At 31.6% G+C, this 27,550-nt stretch overlaps 1 protein-coding gene across 1 annotated transcript in view; it reads right to left on the bottom strand.

Moving 5' to 3' along the window:
- Positions 1-27,550, bottom strand: part of LRRIQ1 (leucine rich repeats and IQ motif containing 1) — a gene marked incomplete at both ends in the record, with an annotated part of 111,263 nt that overhangs the window by 17,472 nt on the left and 66,241 nt on the right. Inside the window, 3 exons of the mRNA XM_084306004.1 lie at positions 2,137-2,197; positions 3,766-3,898; positions 26,377-26,478. Of these exons, the coding sequence (XP_084162130.1) occupies positions 2,137-2,197; positions 3,766-3,898; positions 26,377-26,478 (296 nt within the window). The remainder of the gene's footprint in view (positions 1-2,136; positions 2,198-3,765; positions 3,899-26,376; positions 26,479-27,550) is intronic.

The following is a 27,550-nucleotide window of genomic DNA, read 5'->3' as shown; positions in this document are numbered from 1 at the left end:
TCAGATTTCACATTTCAAACTTCAAAAGCTAACAAAATATATATAAATTTTTAAAACATAATTCTCCATCCATCTATGTGTATAAACCACATTATTATTTCACTGCCTATATAAAGCTGCTTTCTACATTAGAGATATATTTTATTCCTTTATTTCTATTTTTTGACCTATTGCATTTTTCACAGTATTTCATTTATGTGTAACAGCTGTGTAACATGGCACAGGCTGAGACAATCCCATAACATTGCTTGTTATGTGGGTACACCACATAATACTGTTGTGGGATTGGTGTAGAATTTTGTGGACAGAACTGCTTACTGTAAATAGGATACAATCTACCTATGTGCATATATGCTTATTGATAATTATATAATGTGTAATTTAGATAACATTACTAGATTATGATTTGTTCAAATCAGAGCAATTACTTTTTTAGATTTTATCTAACAAATAACTATTAGTTCTGCTGCATCTAAACCCCATCAGAAGTCACCCAGTTCATGATTTCAGCCACTGAACATTCAAAAAAAACCAACCAACCAAACAAACAAAAAAAAAACACCCTAAGAATTGCACAGTTATCATACCAAAGAAAAATCTTAGACTTGAAAAACCTGACTTAAAGAAATCTCAGACTTAAAAACCCGACTTAAAGAAAATGGCAATAGTAATGTCTAACTCTTAAGAGCATTTGTTCAATCATGAATTTTAGAAGGGTTTAAAGAAGCATTTCCAAAACACACATATTGCATAGTTGGTGAAACCAAGGAATACAGGTGCTGGAGAGGGCCAAGATTGCTTCAAGTACAGGTATGTAAGGTATGTAATCTTAGAGGCACGTCACATCATGGAACTATGGAAATTCGTTTTATATGTTATATATATATATATATATATATAAAATATTTATATATATTATATTTTGTATGTGAATAGAAGACACAGACTTTGTCAGTTCCTGATGTGAATTAATTTGGAAGTAGCTCAATGCAGTTCAATATGAGCATCAGTTCAATACCAGCAGTATAAACAAACACACCAACAAAGCATGTTGCCATACTTTATAAATAGACATAAAATAAATACACAAGACTTGAGTTCTCATACTTGGTACTAACTGAAATCAATAGATGAAAATGTATCTATATAAATACAATAAAATTCAGGTTTTCATTGTACCTCAGATACAGATGGACACAAGGAATGTGTAAACAGATACTTGCAACCAACACACTAGAATCAAGTACAGCTCTATCATAACTAAAATTACAATTGATATTCCATATAAAGCTAAATTCTGTATTGTTTTTAATTTTATTTTTTTCACCCCCACATAATTACGTCAACAAGTATATTGCTAACTTGGTAATAAGATATGAAGTCATACACTATAAATTGGTATCATACCAGTTTGGCTCACTACCAAAGGAACATTTGGGTCTTTCTAACACTAAGTCTTTTCAACTAGTAAATCTTCAGATTGTTAAATCATTTGTATTCTGTCTCCTGCCAGCCAACAGAATTACCCATTTTAGAAAATACTTTTTTTTTTTTTAATGCTGCAAAGAAAAGAATGAATCACAAGAAGACAAGAGACCATTTTATGAAAAAAAATAGTAAAGAAATTGTAGAAATAAATCTGACTTTACACTATTTTTAATAATGTTACTATATTAATAAATAAGTAACTTTATTTTGGTAAATGACACTGTGGGCATATTAGAATGATTTAGGTATATGACATAGAATTTAACAACATTTAAACTTGTCTGATTGACAAAAATACATTTTCAGTCAATAATGTAATTGGTGCTGAACCATATTTATTGCTTTAAAATCTTTTTAAAGGTTGATTTAGAAGCTTTAAAAACAGTTATATTTGATATCTTAAACAAACAAACAAACAAAAGTATCAAGTTATGAAACCAGAACCCTATGTACACATATGGGTTCTTGTGCCTGAATCTTCCTGTGATCTCCATCAATGGTTGACTTGATTGCCAAATAGAGATGACATTAAAGAATTATATTCAATCAAAAAAAGCTCCTGGTTGTTTTTATACCAAATATGCATTTGAAAACACTATCAAGGCTTAGCTGAATTCTGCAAAATTCCACATGGAAACAAGTTCTTACCGCAAGTTGCACTTGTCCACTGTTGCAGATCACAGGATCCAACTCAGGCAAAAAAGAACAGCTGGGAAAAATGTAAAATGGAAGTTTTAATAAATATTGCTGTATACCATTAAAATACCTGTGAGGATCTGATCCTGGAAACATTCCTGTTCAGATGTAGGTAAGTAGCAATGACATCATTTAAAATGATTCCATGGTTAAAACATGTTAAAGTATCAGGGTAACTAATATTACAATTAATAGTACATAATATTAAAATTAATAAATTATTAACAACTACTATTTTAATATTAATTTATTAATCATAAAACACTAATTTCAAACTGTAGATATCAATAAATACAATACATGTCTGTTTGCGTGTACTGACATAAATTCTGACTAAATCAGTTGTCACACTAGTCTGTTTTCACTTGCATAAATGTATCAGCTGTTCTAAATAGTCTACCAGTGATGTTCCAGTGTAGGTCAGTGGGAATTTTGCCACATGCATAAATGGTATCATAATCCTAAAAATACCAGTACAAATATTAGTGCATAGCACACACCCACAGAGGTAACAAAGTAATATTTAAATAACATTAAAAAAAAAAAGCCTTTACAAATTTCCGTGTCTTCTTACTTTCAAACATCATTACATGTTCTGCTCCAGTGTTTTCATTCGAATTAAAAGTCATGACAGATATCTTAAACAAGCTCTTGTAGTGTTTCCCTATTATGGAACGTAACTGACATATTTTCTGAAGAATATTTGCTGCATAGACTTCCTTCAGTCATCGATATAGTTTAGAAATGTGGAATATTTTCCCATGTAAAATGTAACAATATGCAGTCCATTTCATTATGAATTAAATACATTTTTAATGAAAGTCAAGTTAAAATGCTTATAGTAAATCCATTGCTTGCTTATCGACCCCTTGTTTAGTCCTATTACAGATGCCTTTGTCTGTTCTGCCCATTAATGGTTTCACTAATGTATCAGTAACTTGTACTGACAAGCTTATGAGCACTTATTGACAAGTATATGAGAAACATATACTCAGTCTTTTAACATTCATTTAGGGAATAAAATTACCTTTTTCTTTAACTGTATTGATATTTTACCTGTTTAATAAACAAAATAAAATTGAGAGCATATTTACTATATTTTACTGAAGTATACATACCATGACGATGTAAAAGAAGGTTTTGAAGACAAAATATTAATACATGGCATATAGTTAAAAAGTGGGTGTTTTACTTCCTTAATTGAATCAAACAATATAGGTAATGTTACAGTTGATGTAATTACATAAAACTGTAATACATACCAATAAAGTTACAAGGTATATAAAGAACAAGCACTTTTTCCTATACTAGTTACAATACAAAAACTTTGCTTGCATAAACCTATGTTTATACTTTATCATAAAGTCCTGCACTGTTTATCATACCACTATCACTGTAGAAGAAGTATCTATTCAATGCCTAAAATAATTCTAAAAGGTACTGTGTTTGGGACCCGGAAGTATAGTGTACTGTGTGCTATCTACAAAGTCATGTTTGTTTTAGAACTATTAACCTAGGTTTCACTTTACAAGATAAATTTACAATAAAAAAAAAAATCTAATTTAAAGGCAATTACCTCACCTCTTAGTATTTTTTGAACTGGCTGCTTCATAATCCGAAAGCTGTGTGTGAAGCCATTGGTATGTAAAGTCTTTCCTCCTTTGCAATTTTTCATCTAAAGTAGTATCCAGTTGAGAAAATTCTTCTTTTTCACCTGGGGAGGAAAAAAGATACTCTTGTCTTTTGCTGTTATACTGCTTTTTACAAAAGAAAAGCCACAATTACTTTATTTTATTACAGAGTCCAACTGACTCCACAATATTTTACTCTTCAGATATATTTAAGAAATATTTTAAAATTATTTTTGCATTACATGGTTTATTTTCTTTTTTAGGATTGAACAGAGGCCTTCTGAATAAATTTATTTTTATTGGGAAATAAGTATCTTCTTAATGAAATGTATATAGAAAAATATAGATAAATTGCTTGTCAAAACATCTATGAATGCTGCTCACTCTACCATCTCTATGGATAAAAATACACATTAATTTACAATTACAATTCTATTTACCAATACATAAGGTAAAAACTTGCCATTATATGTAAAAGTGGATGCATGGCAATCCTATTTCTCTGATCTTTTAGTGATACTTTAATGACAGCTTCCAATATTGTATTTCAAAGCAATTGCATATCTTATTATTACATATATTTTGGCACATGAAAGAGATTCTAAGAGAATAAAACATCAACATTACAACAAAAAGCTGCACAACTCTGGAGGATCTTCAGTCTTTGGGAACACTTTGGTGGGTACCTGACATGTTTTGAAGCATAAGGAAGAGTATGTCAGAATTGGAAGAACCTGCAGAGGAAGCATCATTGCTGCATGTGGACATTCATGAACAACTTTTTATTTTCTGCCTGGTACCTTTGACTCAAGAGACATCATTTATGAGACATCAGAACACTTATTTTTATTTTTTTATTTTTATTTAATGTTTGGTTTTGCCTTTTTTCCCTCTTTAATCTCACTTCGGAAGACATTACCTTACTGCTTTCTGATGATTATTGCTTTTTTCCCTTTCAAAGATTTTCCTTACTCTTCCTGACAAGTGAATTTAGCAGCGATTAGAAGTTATTTAGTAAACTGTAGGGGTGGATCTCTTGCACTTGAATCAGCAAAGTATGTAAGTTATTCCACTTTGTATAAAGCCCATTTACTCACTAGGAATGATTTAACTATCAATCACTATATCGGCATAGAGTATCACAATTAAGGTGAATGGTTTCCTTATACTCTTTATTTTAAGCTTTTATTGCCATTCATGTTTTGACAATATGAACTGCAGATACCGGCTATTCATAGACTTTGTCAGAGGGCTGCTATATTATCTGTAATAATTTTATTATTTTCTTCCATAGAAATTATAATTTCATTTGCACGAGCTGCAAACTGTTGTTTCTCAGTTCTCTTTTACCTGGCTCTGCAGTATGCTCACTGCTTTAATCTTTTAGCTTTAAAGGAATAGTGTTAAAGTATCATAGCTGCTTATAAAAGCTTGAAATAAAAATGTCTTTTGGTTGAGCTCTTCATTTATCTCAGTATAGGGAATGTCTATTTGAATTAAATCCATTCCTTGGGCTGAACTTGTTCAATTGTCTAATCCATAATTCATAGTCATAGATGTCTTAGTAGTTAGACAGTCTAGAAGTTAGATGGAAGAATATATTATTTGCTGTTGTAAAGGACTCTCATGTACCTCCTGATATACTATCAGGAAAACAGAAAATGAAAAGCTTAGATGGAGCATCACTGAATTATCCTAATATGGTTGTGAGGTCTGCCTAAGAAAGATCAAGCAGTGACCTGCTGGATCAGTGTCAAATATTAAAATAGAGAGTCATAATAACAGAGTTCATCACCTTCCTTGAATACAGCAAGAACCACTTCTTTCCTAGGTTTATGATATTCTTTTCCTGTGTTCCTAGTTCAGCAGTACAGCTTTCCGACCTTTAAATTTTGAACATTTGTAGTGAACATTTGTTTTCTAGTGAGAAATAATTCCCCAAGACATTAGCTTTACGTTCCTTCTTAATTTATATTTACAGAAAAGTTTGGTTCAGTATTACCCATATTTCTCAGGAGAATTATTTCTTCCTGGCAAAATGATCAGTACTAACTAAGCATTTGCTCAAACATTGCCCTTTTCCTCTATTATAAGGCAAATCTACATAGGGATTTAAAACCAATATTAGAATCATAGAATCACAGAATATCCCAATAGAATATTGGGATATCACATATAATCTATACATAATACATAATATTATATAAATATTATACAAATATTATATATATATACATACATACATATATAACATTTTATATATATATATATATATATATATATATATATATGATAGAATATATCCCAGTAGAATATTGGACCCACATGGATCATCGAGTCCAACACTTGGCCCGCCAGGTGCCTTGCACAGGAGCTCTGCAGGCAGCTCCAGCCTCCTGGGGCCAGAGTCCAAGTCTGTGTATCAATGGCAGCCAAAAGAGAATGTACATAAAATAAGCTACAATAAAACTTACTAAAATATATATTTAACTTGGGAAGTTATTTTTCTCAAATGATTGCATATAACTCACCTTTGTTGCAGTTTGAATTTCTAATGGAATTCTGTTTGAAATTTTTTTTATTAAAATTTTATTATATATATTCATACTAATATTTTAAAAAAATATTGAAATGAGAAAGTGATCAAGAGAAAAGTGCACCAAAAATGTAGAAAACAGTATTCTATTTTCTTATTTGGAACATATCCATAGTCTTATATTTTAATAACAACATAAATCTTATGAAAAAATACTGTTATGCATTAAAACACAACATTACCACTTTCCTGTTCCATTTATGAACATCATGTGTTGGAGGATCTTGGGAATCATTATCATTAACAGGCATTTGCTTGATAGCTTTCTTAAATTAGGGCTCTGTTTTTGTTTTTGTTTTTTTAAACCTGGACATGATTTTGTAGAAGTACTAACACTCACAAATTACACAGAAGTTCATAAGAGCTGTAAGCATTCTGCAACTTTGAAATGGATCAGACCTATAATCTTTAATTGTTAAACCCAGACAACTCTTAGAATATCAAAGAAAAAAGGAATACATCAAAGAAGGAAGAACCCCCTAAAGAAAAAAAATCATCTCAGAGGTATTTAAATTAGTGTACACACATTAGATTATTATTTCTAAGTTTTCAAACTTTTTTTTTTTAAACAACACAAGTTAGTAATTTACAATTGGAATAGTCTTACATTTGGTATTTGTGCAATAATGACTTTTAAGTGTTACCAATTAATCCACACACATGCTGTGCACTTAGGTCAGACTCCACCAGTTTTCAGGGGAACCTACTGCCATTTTCTTGCAGAATTTGAGTACCTAAGTAGAGAGAACCTATTCAGAAGAACCTGGGCATCTGAAATGTCCTTGAAACAGAAACTAAAGGTCTCCAAATCCACATGAATATTATTCAACCCATAATAAACTGAACTTCTGGATCCAGAAAAATGTCAACCTCAGTCTGTCAAATTCTGTTTGCTTGGCATGCTCTGAGACAGCACGTCTCATGTTCAGTTTAAAATATAGATACTGTTTACATATATTATGTTAGAGCATTTCTGGATAATCTATTAAGTTAGTTATAGAAGTGCTAAGAATCTGTGAACTACTGCTGGTGAAGTGCTCTAAGTTCTAGATAAAGTCAGGCTTTTTTCTCACAGGATTTTCTTCAAGTTTGATGTATCTTGTGCTCTCAGTTGTAGCAGTCAGCTTTAAAAAGGGGGTTGAAACATCCCCAAAGAGAATAGTTTGGGATGCAAAAGCTTGAGATTCAAATCTCATGAGGCCCAAACCCATGTTTCCCACTGCCTAAGGAGTCCCTCATACTCACGTTCTCCACTGCAAGGCCGTGTGCAAGCCAGTATACCAAAGATAGTGACACAATGTCTACATTCAGAGAAATTTTTGAGATTCTGCATTTTCAGATTCTATTTTTAGAAAAAATTGATCCTCACTGTTCTCAATCCCTTTGTCATTTTTATGCAAAGGGGTGCTGAGGCATCTAATTTAGCATTGACTTTTGTTCAAATATATTTGTTGATGATGGGAAGATAAATATTCTACTTTTAATACGACATATGTTTCTTGAAACAGAAAAGCATGTGACGTCTGCACTGTAGCTAACTATCTACAGTTAAATTTTGAATTTAGAGGGGTATTTAATTCACTTCAAAATTTGCTTCAGAGTACAATACATATAAAGTTAGAGACTATGAAACTAAGACCCATAATGTGAAAAGAAAGTCTTGGAATTTCTTCAGTATTCTACGTTTTCCTCCCTTAATATAAAAAATCTGTGACCAGACTTAATTTTCTCAATACGTATTCTGGAAATGGTGCTCTTAATATGGGAATTAAGTAGCTGAGTTGGATATAAAATTAATGTCAATGCTATTAATACATCGATTTTTTTTTCTTATCTGTCAGTATTCTAGTATAGATTAGCAGCAGTCAGCAATATAAATTCTGAGAGTGCATGCATGTGAGCCTATATGCAAGTGTACTAACTATAAATACATTATTCCAAATGAAAATTAAAATGATGCATACCCACTGAGGATTTTTACTATTTCTCATAGCTTCTATAATGTTTTAATAAATAATAATAAAAAATCTCAAATTCCTAGACCTAAAATCCATCTTTTAATCTCATCCTCTCCATACTTTAAAATAATAATTAAAAAAAAAAAAAGATATTATTTCTGTCACAATCTGTATAATACATACAGAACAGAAAGCTACAACACAAGCAATAACTCTGATACTAAGGCAAGAAACTGAAGAATTTGGAAACAGACCACAAAATACTTAAAAAACAAACAAACAAACAAACAACAGAACAAATAACCAAACATAAACACTCATAAATTTATACTGGAACATAAGAGAAATGTAGGTAAAGAGAATTTCTTTACCCACACAAAACTTAATGCATTTCTCAGAAGTTTACTTTGTCAGAAGTTACTACATTCACTTACGTATTACATAGCTACCACTACATGCCTGTAATACTGTTTTAAGAAAATAGATAGTAGTTAGAGTGGTCTTTAGTATGTACACAGGTATTCAGTGTATACATTAGTAATATTTATAAGATTTCAAGACAGTTGTTAGTATCATGTAGCAGTAACTGATGTGGAGTTTGCTTCACTTAAAATTAAATATATAAATTAAAATAAATATATTAAAAATATATATAAAATAAATAAATATATGAATTAAAATAATATCACCACATCATGTTTCTTTATCTACAACTCAGGTCTGGAATTTTCAGACAGTTAAACACCTTTCTACCTTAAAAATAAAGAATCTTGTCTGTGACATAGACAGATTAATTTTAGATTTTACTTTCCATCTGAGTAACTTTTGACTAAAGTAATTAGCATATCTGGGGGCATAATGAATGAAATACTTATATTATATACTTATATGAAATACTTACATTATAATATATAATATTATAATGAAATATTTATAGCAGTGCCTGAGTGCACAGATGAGTCAAAGATGAAACAGACATTTTTTCAAAATACCAGGAGGTTACAACCTGAAAAAATTCTTGATGCTACAAATGCATTATCATTTATGTCACAAAGAGTTTTGAATATAGGAGTGCTGATCAAGCCACAGGAACACGTGCTTCAAAAATCATAAAAACAAATATAGAAAGGAAGAAATAAATTAAAAAAAAAAAACTTTTTATATTTTTCCCCGTTTTACCAGATATTTCAGATTCTTTCAGACAATAATTAAGGTCTAATATATCACTCTTCTATCTGCAAACCTCCTTCTCCTCTCTAACCTCTTCATCTGCTATAGCACTTATCTCCTTTTCACCATGCAACTGTTCTTGACCTCACCCTCACACTCATTCTTCCTTTCCAAAATCCAGGTATTTACCACACTCCTAATCATGAATATAATTAGACCATACTCTGTTTTTGGACTGCCCTTTTTCTCCCTGTTTTCATTTCTATTTTTTGTTATGTTCTACACTATGGTCTATTTCAGGGTGATTCGCACCACTAATAAAGCTTCACCTCCTTAGTTTAATCTGTTTCACTCAATATATTTCAGCCTCTCCCACCCGTGTTATCTGAACTCTTCTGAACTCTTAATATTAGATTATGCAAAAGCTGAATACTTTCACTGAGACTCCTAAAACACTGAAATTGTACAAATTTCAGCTTCTGAATTCAAGGAAAACAGAATTTTATACTTAGGACTTCCCACACATTCTTGTCTATTTCACTGCTTGTTCCTGTCTCTGCATAATACACCACCACTACTATTTGTCAGTAGTGATTTATATTAGTCTATCTCTAGATTTATATTATACACAGCTTATTGGTTATTGTCAGTTTCTTCCTTTCCCAACCTTGAAACAAATTCAAGTCTTACTTAACCTTCAACAAAATGCTTTTAAAATGCTTCATTTAAAGTTATTTATATCTATTTGTATTACAATATTGCTGATTAGGTTCTCCTGATATCTTCTGATCATTTAATCTCTCTCACAGCAACCCACTATCACACAGATTTATTGAAAACTACAAAATTTCATTCTATATAAAATTGCTTAACTCCTTCACTTTTTTTGTGGACATGGAACACTCCCTTGATTTCCTTTTTTTTTTTTTTTTTTTTTTTTTTCATATGCTTCACTGACCTGCCATCAACTTCAAGGTAGAATGAACTCTTTTCCTTGCAATTTATCCAACTTTCACAATGATATGGGCTGCCATTATTTTCTCTACTCCACCATTTATGTTAAATATGATTTCTCATTTATCTTCTCTAATTTCCCTTGTAACAAAATTGGTTTCATATCATGCCATTCCTTAAGACATACAACACTTTTCTGAGTTGATTTATAAGCATAAAGAAATATTTAATCTGAGGTGTGTACAGGAAGATGTCACACATGCAATTGCTGATTTTATTTTTTGCAGAATTTATTACTGTTCTGATCTGATTCAGGCACTGAATCTTGTGATAGGACCTGAAGATGTCAGTGGGAAAAAGATTGTGACCAAATAGTGGAGGACAAATAAATATAGTAATATAGGAATACGCTAATTGGGTCAATTAGAAAAGTCAGGAAGAAAACATAAAGGAATATTAAAGCAGTTGTTTAATGAAGGCCTACACCCTCTAATACATTTAATGACATTCCCTTGTCCACAAACGTATTATTTCTTTAAAATTAACTCAAAAACCAGAACCAAATTCTGCCAGTTGACTAATTTTCTACCATTAAAGCCTCTGCATGTACACTCCTGTTCTTACATATTAGTATCAAGGTAGTAGCAAACTCAAAATACTACAACTGTCAATTAACACTGGAACCAAATATACGATTAAGGTTATTTTAACTTCAGTCAATGATAAAGGCCATCTGAATTTTAGAGCACAGAAAAAGCAGGACAAAACAAAGCAAAACAAAACATGACCTGGCCACTGTTTTAGTTAGTCAACAATCAAAAATTGTGAGGTTATGTGTATTTCTGATCAATATTGATGGATAATTAATTCTGGTTACTATGTTTTGCCATTTAAGTTTTGAATGAAATGCTATATAATTACTGACTCCACTCAGTTGAAATATATCACTTGTTCTGGGTATTTTTGTTTGTACTAGAAGAGGCACTGAAGGCTCTCTGAACATCATACTCTTCAGATCTGGACAATTATAGTTGTGATATTAATATAACAAACAGTACTATTATTATCTTTGTAGCCAGAAAATTTCATATTAGTGCTGTATTTTAGAAGGTGTGGTGATAGTGAAGATGAACTTCTTCAGTAGTAAGTGTAAAACAACAGATGATGGATAAGATGGAGAGTACACAGAAAGAAAAGCTGACTATCCAAATACCCACTGCCACAGCCACTAATGATCCTTGCTTTATCAGGTTACCCCCCAAAAAAATAAAAGGTAAAAAAAGTCTCATTACATCTTAAAACAACAACAATAAACCAAACCAACCAAACAAACAAAAAAACCAACAGATTAACATTTCAACATTTCTCAGCCCATCCACACTAAAGATTTCTTTTATATATAGGTTTGGAAGTAACATGAAACAGTTTCATCAGTTTCGTGTTTGATAGACTAGATTGGTTCTTGCTAAAAAATAGAAAAGAATTCTAAAGAAAATGAGAACTATAAGCATGATATTAGCCATATGAACACACTGAGGTGAATTCCTGATGTAAACTGGTGCCTCCTGCAAACAGCACTCTTCAAGATCCACTTGGGTTTTTATGAGTTCTGAAAATAAACTTACACATTACTTACAATCACTTACAGCATTACACTGTATCTTCACATTATTCTTGTTTATAGTCTTCTGTGAATAGTGTGTTCTGTAAACTATATACTAACTGCTTCAGCCACTCAGCATAAGCAAATTTCAACAGGTCTGCTGAGGAGTAAATTTTGAGTATGTTACGAAAATATCTTCGGGAGTCAAGTCCCTTGAAGAAACAAAGAAATTAAGAAGTAAAAACTACTTTGAAATGATATGTCCAGCATTTCTACACTCAGTTAACTATGAGTAAATAGAATAGAAGTAGATTGAGCCTATTATGTTTATGGTTACTGCCTACATTCACCTTCTATCTGTTCACCCAAATCTAACTCGTAAAGAATCCACCTCTAGTTTTTCTCATTTTCTTTTGGAATTATTAAATGCATTAATGAAGGATGCTTTCTACAGAAAATGGAAATGGAGTTTATATTGCTCAAGAGAAAATTAAGGAATGTATAAACATTTTTTTTAAACAATTCTTTTGATAGATTTTAATTCTATACATTCCCAGTTTTTAAAATTAACTGACAGAAACAATCAAGAACAGGAACAGAAGTGCTTAACTGCTCATTAATGAAACAGAATTTTCAAGCAAGAAAAGATTATCACTTTGTATGGAGGGCAAACAAGAGGATTACCTTTCCTACATTAAATAAACCAACCAAAATTAATTAAGATACCAGATTTTCCAAAGAAATTCTCAAAATAAATAAAAATAGATAAATACAAAAGAACATTTTCTATGAGTGCAGGAGGTTTTGACTACTGTGCTGCTACCTATGAGGTGGGCAAAAAACACAATAAAACAGTAAATTTTATTGAGTGTGACAACTATTAAGGTAGGTTTTGTTTATACTGAAGGACTTAAAAGTAGAAGATTGGGACAGAAAAATTCAAACCCAATGAAAGATTGGTTCAAAATAACAATTTGGGACTGATATGTAACAAGAAGACACCTATGTCAAGTATTAAAAATAAATACATAAATCATTAATCAGGAGCAACACGAAGTTAGTAAAGCTGATTTAAACGACATTAATAATTATCTCATAATTTTGTGAGCAAGTAATTAATGTAAATTAAGTACTGTAAACAAAAAACATGTAACGGTGTATCACAGCTTGGGAACGTACATTTTAAAAAGTCTTAATTTTGTTTACCCTTGAGAATAAACGTTTTCTCAAGATAGTTATCTGAATAGTATATGAACTTATTTTTAAGATCTTTTGTTCATCAACACATGTGATGTACACAACGTGAGTTTCACTCATTGGTACTTATCAGTGCAGAGTAACACTGAAACAATTTTCTGTTAATGTAGTTCAATTTTGAATACATGTGAATTGGTCGTGTACTCTATCTATTATGGATACATATAATTTTGGATTTAAAAGTGTTTTATTCTGTGTGGGTGAAACTATTTCTGGCTTACTTTCTGATGTAGACTGGAAATACCTGTTGACATTTGATGAGGGTACTGTGACAACACTTCATAGTTTTCTCAGTGAGGTAAAGAATAACAGTAGAACAACTTTACATTGTCAAATACACACATAAAATCTACACAGATTAAGTTCAAGGTGGCTGATTAATTTACTTCATAGTCAAATGCAGAGGTATCTCCGAAGATCAGGTCTGCCATTATGTCAAACGTAAACATGGCTTGATTTAATGCTTATTGAATTCAACGGGGAAACAAAAAGTCTCAGACTCAACATCTAAAGAGAGGCAAACCCCAAGCAGATACAATTCTTATATATTTATCTTCATCTTAAAAATAACTGTAAATACCAGGGACTTGCATAGGCAATAAATACAGATAGATATAAAAACACCAATTCTTCTTAAGAAGTTTTATTTATTTATTTATTTTGTTGGTTTATACATCACAGAAGAAAATAAACAATATTAAATTCCAGATCTATTCAAAAAAGGGAATTCCCTTTGTAAAGGACAGCTGAAAACAAAAGCATAAACATGATTTGCTGGCAAGTTTCCCCAGACTAATTCTTAATTGGTGTTGTTCAAAGAGCTTAGTACTTTTATAGAGTTCTTTACAAACTAGATTGAAATTTTCAGCTTATAAACACTTGAAAAGTGCAATAATTTAAACATAGCACATCATTTTAGTTAAATCAACACACATTCAAGAGTATTTAGCCCTAGGGGAATTGAACTTAATTATACTGATTTTGAATCAGTTATTGTTACAACTGCATATTTTTTTCTATGCAAAGAAGATCTGAATGATTTATTTCACTGAATAATGAAAAAGGACTATTTTTACCCTGGATCCTCCTGTTCTGTCAGGGAATTTTGTTTTGACCTTTATTTAAATCATTTTTAATGAGAAAATGAACATGCTTGATTGTTAATATTTTATTATTGGAGTAGGTGGGTTTAAATTAGTATATTTCTTACTAAACCTCTAATAGTTCACTAAACCCTCCACCTTGCTGACATATACATAAGTTAAATACCATGATGATTCTGAATTGTTGAATTTGCCTCATGTGCATTCTATTTATATTTGCCATAAATAATAAACTTAAAAGTATAGTTTGTTTTGCCTGTTGTTCAACAACAGGTAAAACAGTTGTCCATTCCTAACTTTGCTTATTCGTAGCCACTTATTTAAGCTTCTGCAATTAGCACAGGATTCAAAAAGGACAATAAGCACATAAAGTCCAATTATATAAGTGAACTCACACTTGAAATTAAAGAACTTCAGTAGATAACTTTATACATTTTACATCAGAATAATGAAACAGATAAGTTTTACAATCTTACAGACTAAACTACTCTGTTAAAATTATAGTACCTTACATGGGAATTCTTAAAAAATATATAAATAAAAATTTAACTGAACAAAGCAGTTAGGATTTGTAACAGACACTGTCATGGAGAACGAACATCATATTTTTAGCAAGTTTTAAAGTAACAAGACAATGTCTGCTTTTTACCTTATATTAGAGAATGTTTTGTAAGAAAGACTCTAATATAGTTTCCTTTTTTTTCATTCAAGATAGGTAAATTGTAACACAAAATAATCTGAGCAAAAAGGTGAACAGAATCCTTTAAAACAATGGAGAAATATTAATAGACAGAAAATCTTTTAATTATAAAATATATAACATTTGTATGATGTAGCAAGATTTTTCTTCTTTTCAGATCAGTAAAGCTAAATACAGTACATGAAAAGCAGTACATTAGAGGTACTGATACAGCAACTGGAAAATGGTATATGAATTAGCAATAAGAATACAAAAAATATACATAAGTAAATACACAAGTAAATTTTTTTCTGTATCTTGTAACACAGTTCTTGAAATTCTGAAATCTTTGAACTTCTCCAAAGTCTGGTTCAGTGAACACATCAAGGTATACTAAAACTGGAGAAATGTCTGAATAGCATCATCATCCTCAAGGCAGCCACGTCTCTGAACAAACTTTCCCTCAGGATTCTGGTTAGAAGAGGAGGAAAAGAGGAGAATAGAATGCAATGAGGTAGCAAAATAGTCACTAAACCCAATATATTCAATTTTCCTTAGTACTTAAAAAGTCTTAATTTTACTTACCTGTTCCCAAATTCCAAACAGATTCTTCAGTTTTCACTTGACTAGTCCTGAATAACTTAACTACTTCTCATAGTGCTCTGTGACATCAGTACTGTCTCCTTGTGCAACTGTATTAACTATGCAATGAAAAAAGGGAATTCATCCCTACCATTTCTATAATGAACATTGTTGATGGGAAATCACAAAAAGATATAACACTCTCTTTGGGGAAATAAAACAAAGTTTAAAGTCAGGAATTAGCATGATAACATGCATGTTGTTAATAAAGTGAAATAGTTGTAATTATTTGTACAAAAGTAAAACAAAACAAAACAAAACAGAACAGACATAGCTATGGAAGAACCAATTATTAAAATTTATTACAGGTAAGTTTTTATAAATATTTCCATTTGCAATAAATGAAAGATGTTTGAAAGAGAATTTTGAATACAGTGCACACAACTCACATGGTATGATGACAGCCTATGCAATGTTTTAGCATATGTAGACCAGAGTACAAGTAGAGTCTGACAAAACCTAAGAAGGCAGACCTGGCTAAGAGTCAGGAGTCACGCTTATTAAATTGAACTCTCAGGGGTATCATGCAATCAGAGGTCACAATCGAGGCAACAGAAGCAATGTCACGATATCAGAGAAAGGGCCAATTCAGACCTGCTCCCTGACAGGCAGTGAGGTCAGGGCTTGCGGCAAATAACTGTATTAAAAGGGAATATTCTCTGCACACTTTTAGAACTGTCATCTGAACAAACAAAGCCAGGTCATTGGTAGGTTAAATCAGAACTTTCTGCCTTAGTAGCACATAGTTTCTTTTCTTTTTACATTCACTACTAATTTCTCAATTACAAAATATACACCCATGAGATACTAAAGCAAATTCTCAGTAAATTTAACTTTGATATTAAAAAAAAAATAATCTGGCTTTGATAAAATAAATCCCTGTTCTCTTCATAAACTGAAAATTACTGAGCTTGCTTCATATGAGAAAAACAAAACAAAACAAAACAAAGAAACATGAAAGTGCTTTAGGGTACTGACTTCAGTTTCACATTCAGTTTCTTAGTAACTTTTACACTTAATGGTCTTAAATACATTTATAAAATTTAGTTATTCAAAATCTCCTTCTTTAATAATGATTGTGAAAAATAAAATATATATTTTTTTTGTCTGGCAACTTTAATTTGTTTATTTGATTACCTGCACTGGGTTATCTCTAAGATTCTAAAAATGTAGTAAATTATGAAATTATAGCCATAAATCAAATTTGTTAAACTGACAGGAAATCTACAACAGAAGAACTATTCTAGACTGTCATGTAAAATAAATAAATAAATAAATAAATAAATAAAAATATTATCTCTGCATCCATCCTTTCTTAGGAATCTGAGAGAATACAAGTATACACACACACACACACACATATAAAATAACTAGAAAATACATTATTTCCACCTTTTTTTATACACATAAGCCAGGTAAAATATCTGCAGTGCATACACCAAAATAGAACAAACCTAAGAATGTGAAACAACTGCTAAAATGGGTCTGTATTGTAAATGGTAAGAGTTGAACCGTAAAAGTATAAATTTGGAAGATGTACATGAGAGAAATACACAGCATATCACAGAATTTATACAGATACCACTGAAAGATTGTAGATTTTTATTACAGTATTTGAGGTGCTCATACAGTTCCTCATAAAATCATCAAAGTCCACCATATATACTGTCTCCTTTTATAGATTACATGAAAGGTATAGGACTTATCTATACTATTAGACCTGAACAATATAAATTTTTTAATAACCTGACTTCGACTTGAGTGATTTCAATATTTTGCCTGAAAAAAATGTTGCACATTATTGAAATATATTATCTGTGTGATCCACAACATTAATAGCTATAAAAAAACAGAAAGACTAAGTTGTACATTCAATATTAAATACATTATCATATGAAAAATAGCATTTTTGGATAGCTGTAGATCTCTGACCTCATTAATGCTACCAGTTCTCCATAACACCATTGTTCACCTTATAGAATAGGATAAAAATAATTCCTTTATAAGAAAGTTTAATCAATTACATTTTCAAATTAATTAAATGCTCTGGGATAAAGGCCTTCCTTAAGTCCACCTTTGAGAGTATTTGAAGTATGCAAAGATACTGCTATTAAACATAACTATGGGAAATATTTCTTTAATCATGATTTAATATGAATCATGTTGTTCAACTGAAACAAGTATTTGTTCCTATAAAATGTTTATAAGAATCCATTTTATTCCTTGTTCTTAGTTCCATACAAAATGGTTATACTTCTGCAAGATGAGCCGTTGTGTAGTGCAACAGTTGTGATATTTCTATGGACACAGAGCACACTTCCCATGGGTTATGTTCAAATACCATTCACTTACCAAGATAAATGTAATGTTTGAAATATTTATTTTGGATAATACTTGGAATGTATCTGAAAATGCACTTTTAATGATCTCATCATTAGCATTTTTTTTCCATGTAAAATGAACACCTTTGCATTTGGCTATTTTTGAGTAGAAGCAAGATGAATAAACAAACCATCCCAATATTGACTACAGTCCACAGGCATCCAAACAAATGACAACAAATTCTACAATTACTTTTACCTACACTTACTAAATCCAAGTGCTTTAACATTTTATTTTAGAGGAGTTTAGCCAAACTTATTCTCCCTCACCCCCCCCAACCAAATCCATTTGGATTTAACTTGTTTCTAAAATTATCTGTCTTTTGCACTCTAAGACCTGGGTCACAACCTTACTTCGGGACAGGAAATAGTTATCAGGTCACTGAATGGTCAAATGGAAAAGGATTTGAAATGCTTCAGGACTCAGGGGTCTTTTCATCCAAAATGATTGCCTTATGTATTATAAAATGTTGTGGATCTGAAATGGAGTCAACTTATCTATATATATTGTCTGAGCAGACACTACCTAGCTTTTGCACATACAGTTCAAGAAAAGGAGAGCTAAGATCTCAGAAGACGCAAATGAAACTATCAGAAATATTGTGCTTCCTTATTCAACAATGCCATAAACTAGTTCTTAACCTCTGATGAAATTTTGGGTGAAATCTCGTTCCTACTGAAGTCATCACGAGGTAGTTAGTCATTAGCAAAATAGCAGTAAGATTTTTAATATTTTTTCCCCTAATGCGCACTTCCTTTTAACTGCTGTGCTAGGAAGGCACAGGTGACATAGCTTACATGTTGTATAAATTTCAAGTTTCAGAAGATTTTTGGAACAAACACATTTATTTCCAATGCATTAATAAAGTCCTGATACCACCACAAGTTGCAACTCTGCAAAACAGTAGAGGCATGAACAAAGAGATAATACATGAGCAGGTGAAATATGTGGTCAAAATCAGAAATATCTAACAGTAGAATAGTGGAATCCTGAAGACTAGAACTACACTGAGATCTTATAATACTAAATTGGAATGTATTCCTGAACTTCCTCTTTAGGAACTTCGGGCAAAGAGAAAATCTTTTTCTCTCTCTTCATTTTTTTTTTTAATTGAATGTGAAAAGCAAAAATTGTAATAAAAATGTTCTATGCCTAGATCATTTATAAATATCCAAATGCTGAAGTTTACTGCATGAATGCACATAAATGACATTTTATTTATTCATTTTTAAACTTACAGTACTTCAGGATTGCTTCATTCCAGAAACAGAGAAAAAGCCTACATTATCATTGATGGACAGGAGGCTGGAAAATTAGGCACAGCTTTTATTTTTTAGTTTTGTTTTATAATAAGAAACTGGGCCACTAAAACTATGTAACTGAAGCTTGAGTGCGTGCACTGTAAGGCCCCGGCAGTCTTTTACAACTTTTCAGTGTACCGCTGCTGTGAACTGGGTTTGCACTCTGCCAGCAGAGCAGCTCTGACCCATGGAGAGCACTCCTTCAGATCAACACTGCCTCAGGCTTTACTGCTTTCTCCAAGAAGTCTTACATTTCAGGCATCAAGTTGAATTTCTTCTGGAGATGATTAACCCAAACCCATGACAGATTTTTTCCAAGATATCCAACTCCTTATGTTTATTTTATCCTGGCTCTTTTTGGATGTACTGGACATAAGTAACCTACTCATTTTACATGTTAAAGGGCTGGTGGAGAGCCATTAATTCCTTAAAATGAGAAAATATTTCAATGTGAGAGTTCTGTTGTGTGAGCTCACACTAAATAATAAGAAACAAAGCCACAGAGTTCTGATTTTAAAAGACAGATTCCCTTCCACAGTACAGGTTTCTGTTATGCTTTTTCATCACATTTTGGGATAGACCTTAGATTCTCTGGAAATGCATTATTCTGTCACTTTTGTCAGTGCCGCATGGCTTAGAAACTGCTTCCCTAATCTCGCATACAAATTTGAAGCCTGGGAGATGTGTAATAAGTGCATTTTACTGTAAACATGGCAATTCAGCCAGTAGAACCACAGAAAGACTATATTTAGAATGTGGTTATTGATCCTTTTCAGACCACTGCTAAATTAATGATGACTAAACTTAAAAAATGTCTGTTTACAAATAATGTGTGCTTCCTGGGAGCGGATGCCATTTTTCCATTGAAAATAGCTCATTTAAAAAAGATGAAAACAGCTAACAAATGCCTATTAACTACAGTTAAATACACATTTAAATGTCCTTAAATAACAAAAAACAAAATATTTTAAACATACAAAAATATTAATATTAGCATTTCACTCTCAGTGCTTTCTCTTAACTCTCACACATATATTTAAAAGTATCAGTGATTAGAAGCAGTATCAATTCAATTTTTTTCTTCAGTGTTGGTAATACAGAATATCTAAGAAATTGTGTTTACCATTACATAGACATATTTTAATAAGCTCATTTAATTAACTCAAATTACCACTTAAACTACCACACCCCAAAGCCTCAAGTTCTATTCTTCAATGAGCACTAGTAATAACAAACTATAAGAATGCTTTGCTACATTTTTTTTCACATGAAACTGCAAAGAATTTCATAATTGTGAGCTATCAGAAAGCTGTAAAACAGACAATTTTAAATGGATTCTTGATATTTATCTTTCAATTATATGACATAACCAGAAGATCATTTTACCTCTTCTTCTTGTAACGGTATGAAAAAATAAGTATTATTTCTACTGACAATCTGAAGAAAAACAAATAATTAAAAGTCACCTGAAAAAGTTCATTATCAAAGTCATATTTGTGAAATATGTTTTAATACAGTATCCATTATGTTTTTTACTTTTTAATGGTTAGTCATCAGTAAGAATAGAATGACAGGAAATACATTATTGACAATTAGAACCACAGGTTCCCAAATTACAGCAAACATATCCTGATAATATAATCCAATGCATTTTTTAAAAAGTTAAAGTTCCTGGCAATGGTCACTGTGTACATTCCCGCGTGAAACCAAGTTATATTCTTTCCACTTCTTTGAACTGTATGGTATAGATGTGCCACTGATGGATATGAATATCGCTATGACTAAAAATAAATATATGTGCTAATAAATCACTTTACCTACAAAATTAATTAGAACATAGTTCATGAAATTCTGAGAAACTGTAAGTGAATCATATACAAATAATAAACGATTTAGGTAACTTGACTGGACTCCCAGGCGATCAACTGCATTCTTCCAACTTGCTCTCAAGATTGGAATCCACCTTCCAGTTTCACTGAACAGGAATTATTTGGATAACCCACCAAAATAGTTGATGTATAAGGAATAAAGATTACTCCAAAAGATGTATACTGTTTCCAAAGCTTGTAGCAAAAAAAAAAAAAAAAAAAAAAGTGCTAGGCCCGGGGGCTCCTTCTTTAGTTTTATACTGCTGCACTAGGACAAAGCAGTCACACTGTTGGTTGGTAAAAGTAGATATCCATCCTTTGTATGAATGGAATTACACACCCCGTAATTACAGACCCACAGCTGGTAGAGATGCTCTGTTACACATTCAGCCAGGACTAATTGGAACTTCCCAAGAAAAGAGCAGTCAAAGATAGATTCTTCTTTTAATTTCTAATCTACTTTGTCCAAAATACTTTGTATTTTACATTATATCAATGACTGAAATAGCCTCCAGATAACAAAAGAAGCAGTTAGAAAGCTCTCTAAAAACATGTTTTGCTGCAAAATAGGAAATGATGAACATTTTCTGTGTTCATTGTAACTTTTCCAAAATTTTGAGATCTTTGAAATGTCATTATCAAAAACAAAATAAAAAATACCCAAGCATGTTCATCACAATAGTAAACAGACATGTATTTTTTTACTCAGCTAACTAGTGCTAACTGAAACTTAACAACCTGGCTGGAAGCTTAACCCCATCACTCCAAAAGAAGCAATGTAATACATATAATCCCAGGAAATGTCCACCAAATCATCGGAAATGAGGTTTTCAGTATATCAAGTCATTTTTTATTTTTCTTTGATCAAGACATAGTTTCTTAAGAGAAATAGTAAGCACACTCGCATATTCCATGACTTACATTATAACCTAATAAAACTAATATCACAATATATAACTATGGTCCAAAAATGCTATTTATTTAAATAGAAGTTTTTCACAAATCTGTATGACTACATACAATAAATTAATTTTAAAGAAATCGAAACAGTAGCTTGAGAGAAAGCAATCACATTACAAAATGCTTGTTGACACTGCAAATGATATTAAAGAGTAATTGTTAATAATTTACTACACTATTCAATTAATATCTATTCATATTCAGAATATATGCATGTGTGTATAAACACATGTATGTACATATATTAATGTATACATACATCTACACACATACATATAAACATATTTAAGTACCATCCCAATGCCTGTGCCTTCACATGTTGCTTGTATTTTTAAATTGTATATTGTCTGTAGGAACATTTCCTTATGTGCTGATGAAGCATGTAATGCAAAGCAGTTTGTCTCTGACTAACTTGTGTGCTATTGGACTAGAATGTGAAATAATGGTCCCCTTTTGGGATTATCATAACATCTGTAAGCAAAACATGAGGAGTTGCAAAATTTAATAAAAATGTATGATGTCACTCAAACTTTGAAAGATGTATTTTCATATATCTCTTCAACCATGCTGTTTTCCTACAATGCATACGTCAAATTAAAGATATGAATTGTCCCATGGGATCAAAGCTTTCCACAAGTTTTCAAAATCTGATGTCAACAGTTCCTCCTGATTTTTGAAACAGGATGATCTTCATAAAGAAATAATTCTTCAAACCTATTTTGTAAAACATTAGCCAAATAAGTCTATTCTTTCACCTATTGTTATTATTTTCTCAGAAATCAAAATTAGATTTGAAGCAAGAGACTTAAAACTAAAGCTCCTGAATATATATTTATAATTAAAAAATATAAGAAGAATATACATAAATTATTAACACGCTGTGAACAATCAGAAAGCCTGTTTAAAATATTTCATATAGCATCACTATATTTTAGGTTTAATATTGTCTTATCTGTATCAAGATTTGGAGAAAGAAAATTTGTATTTCTAGAGAGTATTTTCAAGAACTAAAAAAAATAAAATAAAATGATAATTAAACAGTTATTCATTTAATTTGAACCTAAGAATGTTGCATATTACATCAACACTGTATCTTCACTATGTTTAGATATTGCAGGTATATTATACAACCCTGTAGGCTAGATGAAAAGGCAAATTATGATAGAACATATCCTTTATCTCAGAATTGATTCATTTTAATAAGTTCAGGAGAGGATGACATTATTTAATTACAAGGTTTTCTTTTTATGTTCAATAGATCCATATTCAGACAAAATCTAGGTTTTCATTTGCTACACTCCCATTGTCTAATAAGTGTATACCATTCATTAATGTCTAAAACAATAAACATCAGAAAATCATACCTGTACAAATACAATAGTTATATTTGCAGCTGATATTTTAATTACTTCCTCAAGATAACGTATAAGAAAATATAAATGATACCTACTGTTTAATTAAGCCATAAAGACTCTTTGCACATAAAAATCAGATATTAAGCTCATTGCTTTCTACCCTTTAATTTATACCTTCTATTTTTTAATTCTTTTTTTTTTTTCTATTTGTATAGTTAAACACAAACTGAAGACACAATAAAGACGAAAGACATTCATCCTACACTTTAACTAGATTATGTCCTAAATATTCATTACCATGATGTGTTCCAGTTTGAAAACCTAAAACTGTTCTAATTGTTTCACTTCCGAGGGCATCCCCTTTCAAAAGTAGTGATTCTGCTATTTAACAGATAACACATGTGTACTTACTATTGATGCTAAGGTTTCTCCTCTCATTTCCCTCTTTAAAGAAATAAAGTGGGAAACTTTTTTTTTTTTTTAAATATATATATATTTGTTTAGTAATTTATGAAGGAGATGGAGTGAAGTTCTGCCAAAGTACTAGCTACCTGTCTGTAAAGGTAAAGGGCTTAAATAGAGAAAGTTTATTTCCAACATGCAATGAACTGGTCTGTATTCTCTGTTGATTTAGAATATGTTGTCCACAAAATTTATGAATACAGAGTAAAATCATTTCAACTTCTTGCTACAGAAATAACTCCCACTCTGGAACAGACACAAGGCAATTTTTTCCAGGCAAGAGAGGAAGAAATGGTCGAAAGGTGTGAGAGGGGAAATAGGAAATGAATTTTTCTGTGAATGAGGGCAGAAATGACTGGTAACACAACTGTGAAATCACCGTGCAGGTGGACAGTGGATAACATACAGAATGTTAATCCAAATTCTAAATATAGAAGCTCTGAATTCTGGTCAACAGTATCTCAGGTTGACAGTATCTACATATTAGTAAACACCCTGTGCTGCACCCTTGATTCTAATTCACAACCTAGTGTTTTCTGGCTATGTCATCTATAGTATCAATACCTCAGGTAGAAGAACAATTTTGTATTCTGATCAAGCAGAATAGCATTGCTTGTCTTCTTGAAGGCTCTGCAGATCGCATGTAAGCTCCCAACATAAAGTTACTGACAAAAAATAATGTTTATTGGCTGGCCAAAGGACTACAATCTTCCTTAACATGAAAAACAAAGCATGGCACTACAGTGCTTGCATTTTGATGTAAATTTCAATAATATTTTGCATACATACACTCGCTTTCCACAATGAACCAAATGTCTAAAGGCAGAAACAGATAAAATAGTGGCAGGAAAGGTAGGCTAAACCTGCACTAACTAACTAAGGTACTGAGCCTGAGATTAAGTTTCTTTCTTTGATACGGCTTTGAACAGTCACACTACTGCTTCTAAGCTTTGGACATCCATGTTTTTGTTTGTTTGTTTCCACGCAGTCTGTATGTTCTATTTATTCAGCATATGATGGCTTTTGCATATGGTGGCATATGATGATATGCCACTGGAACAGATACGATAAAATGGAAATACTAAATAAGGTACCATATACATGTACACAGACTCTTCATATTCTATGTAAATTCATAGAATCATTAAGGTTGGAAGAGACCTTCAAGATCATCTGGTCCAACCATCACCCTCCTACAAATGTCCCCCAGTAAACCATGTCCCTAAGGGCCAGGTACAATGTTTCCTTGAACACCCCCAGAGACGGTGAGCTTGAATGCAAGGCAAACAGGTACAAACTCATTTTTCCCTTTCAAAATTTCCCAAGAATTGCTTCCAGCCAAATCTGAGCATGGACTCATGAATGTGAGGCAAATTTGGACTTACATATGGCTAGGTTAATTGACAAGATTCCAGTTTAGGTATACTTGGCTCAATTGCACACCTGCCTAAGTAAAGTTCTGAATTCGATCACCGTTTAGACAATGTTAATAGAGTATTATCATTTTTTCTTTTACCTTGTGGGGTTGGGAATGATGAGGCATTGTATGGCTATGTCATTGAAAAAGATACAGTGACAGAGGTGACTGCTTTCTGAGCACAGGATTGAGTTGCAAAAGAAACTAAAACAGTCAAAAAAAATGTCTCCAGAAGGTATTTTAAATAGTCAAATTTGGCCTTATCCTACCCATATTGAAATCAAGGAGAGTTTTACCATCAATCTCAACAGTAAAAGGACTAAAACAGTATTTATGGACTTCTGGAATCTTATATTTGCATGCTGAAGTTTTGTATTCTGTCAAATGTTTTTTGTATTCTGTCAAATGTTGGACTTTTAGGGAACATTTATTAAAGTAAATTCCTTTAAATAACATTATCAATCATCAGGAATTAATAGGCAGTTTGAGAAAAGGTAACTATGAAATGAAGAATTTGAATTGATATTTCATTTAAAAAATTTTATTCTAGCTATTTTATACTTCTGCTTATATGCTTATATGTTCCTGAAGGTAAATTAATAAAAATAATAATAAAAAAATTAATTAGGCACCAGTTCATTATGAATTAATCTCAAGGAGCACACCCCCTCAAATGAATTGAAATTGCAAAGCTTCACTGCTGTAACTTGAGACACTGAGGAACAGATAAGGACCTTAAATTCCTGCCTGCCTCAATTTCTTCGTATTGTACATTTCAAGTAGGCTTGCTTAAAAGACATTGGGAGATATATATGCTTATATGCATACAGACAAAATGAAATTCTTGTTCATACCTTCAAAGTAACCAGCATTTGCAGGCCATGTCTTCCTTGGTGGTTTCACATGGAGATGTTTATTTTCATTGTTTTTGAACAACGCCAGGCGCACAGCTGGGTCTAGACGACAAGAACAAGTTAAAATCAAAGGTCAGACCTGGCTCATTCATTCCTTCAAGCAGTTTTTCACCTTTTAGCCACTTAATAAGTGAAAAGACATTTAAAAGTAGGTTTTATATTCACAAAGGATTACATTTTCTAAAATAAAGAAACATAAATACATGTGCAACTGAGAAGCAAAGTTACTATTCTTCAGGTTTTTAACACCATTGACCATTATTTAGCTAGCTAGCTCATCTCCAAACTAAAGTAATTTCTAAAGCATATATTTGCATAAAATATTTAAAAGAATCTGTTTTTAGAGCTTGAAACTCAATCAGAAATATTAACAGAGTATATGCCAAGGATTATTTCTAGAAGTTTTTTTTCATAAGCATTCAAATCAAGTTATTTGCAGCTAAAAATGTTATTTGCACCTAACCATGAGACAGTTTATTAGTTTATTTTTTGAGGCTAAACTAGCAGATAATAAACCAAGTTTCTTCCATGTCCCCTCCTTACCAAAATAAAGACTCCAAAAGTCTATAGGCTCATCTACATGACACAGAACAAAATCTTGATTAGTTTCATGTGTTATTTTGAAAACGTTGCAAAGTTGAGCACAGAATGTATATAAATTCAAATAATACAGGTTCCTAAACTGTAAAAATATAAAAAGAGTAACTAACAAAAGCTGAACTAATGCAAAATCACACATATCAGGCAAGGCAACTTCCATGAATTTCCTACGTGAAAGAAGAATTGTTTGCTTGACATTGAGAGAAGGTAAGGGTTTAAGGCAAACAGTGGTTTATAAAGAATGTGAGAATTCTATGCTGAGCAGAAGAAATCAGTCAGTTTAAGAAAAAAAAAAAAAAAGTATGAAAAAATAGGACTGGGAAGAAAAGCAGATATATAACAAGGAGCAAAAGAATATAGGGTTTTGTAGGTAAGGCACTGTGGATGACATGAGTGACAGAAAGACAAAGGAAAACTGAAAAATGTTTCCAATGGTTAAAAGAAGACAATAGCACAAGCAGACAAATACACACTCCATACTATCTGAGAAACAATGAGGTTGAAGTAATTTGTC

This window comes from Netta rufina, assembly GCF_964035555.1.
Source record: "Netta rufina genome assembly, chromosome: 1".
Taxonomy (NCBI): domain Eukaryota; kingdom Metazoa; phylum Chordata; class Aves; order Anseriformes; family Anatidae; genus Netta; species Netta rufina.
This window is presented reverse-complemented; position numbering and strand designations above follow the sequence as displayed.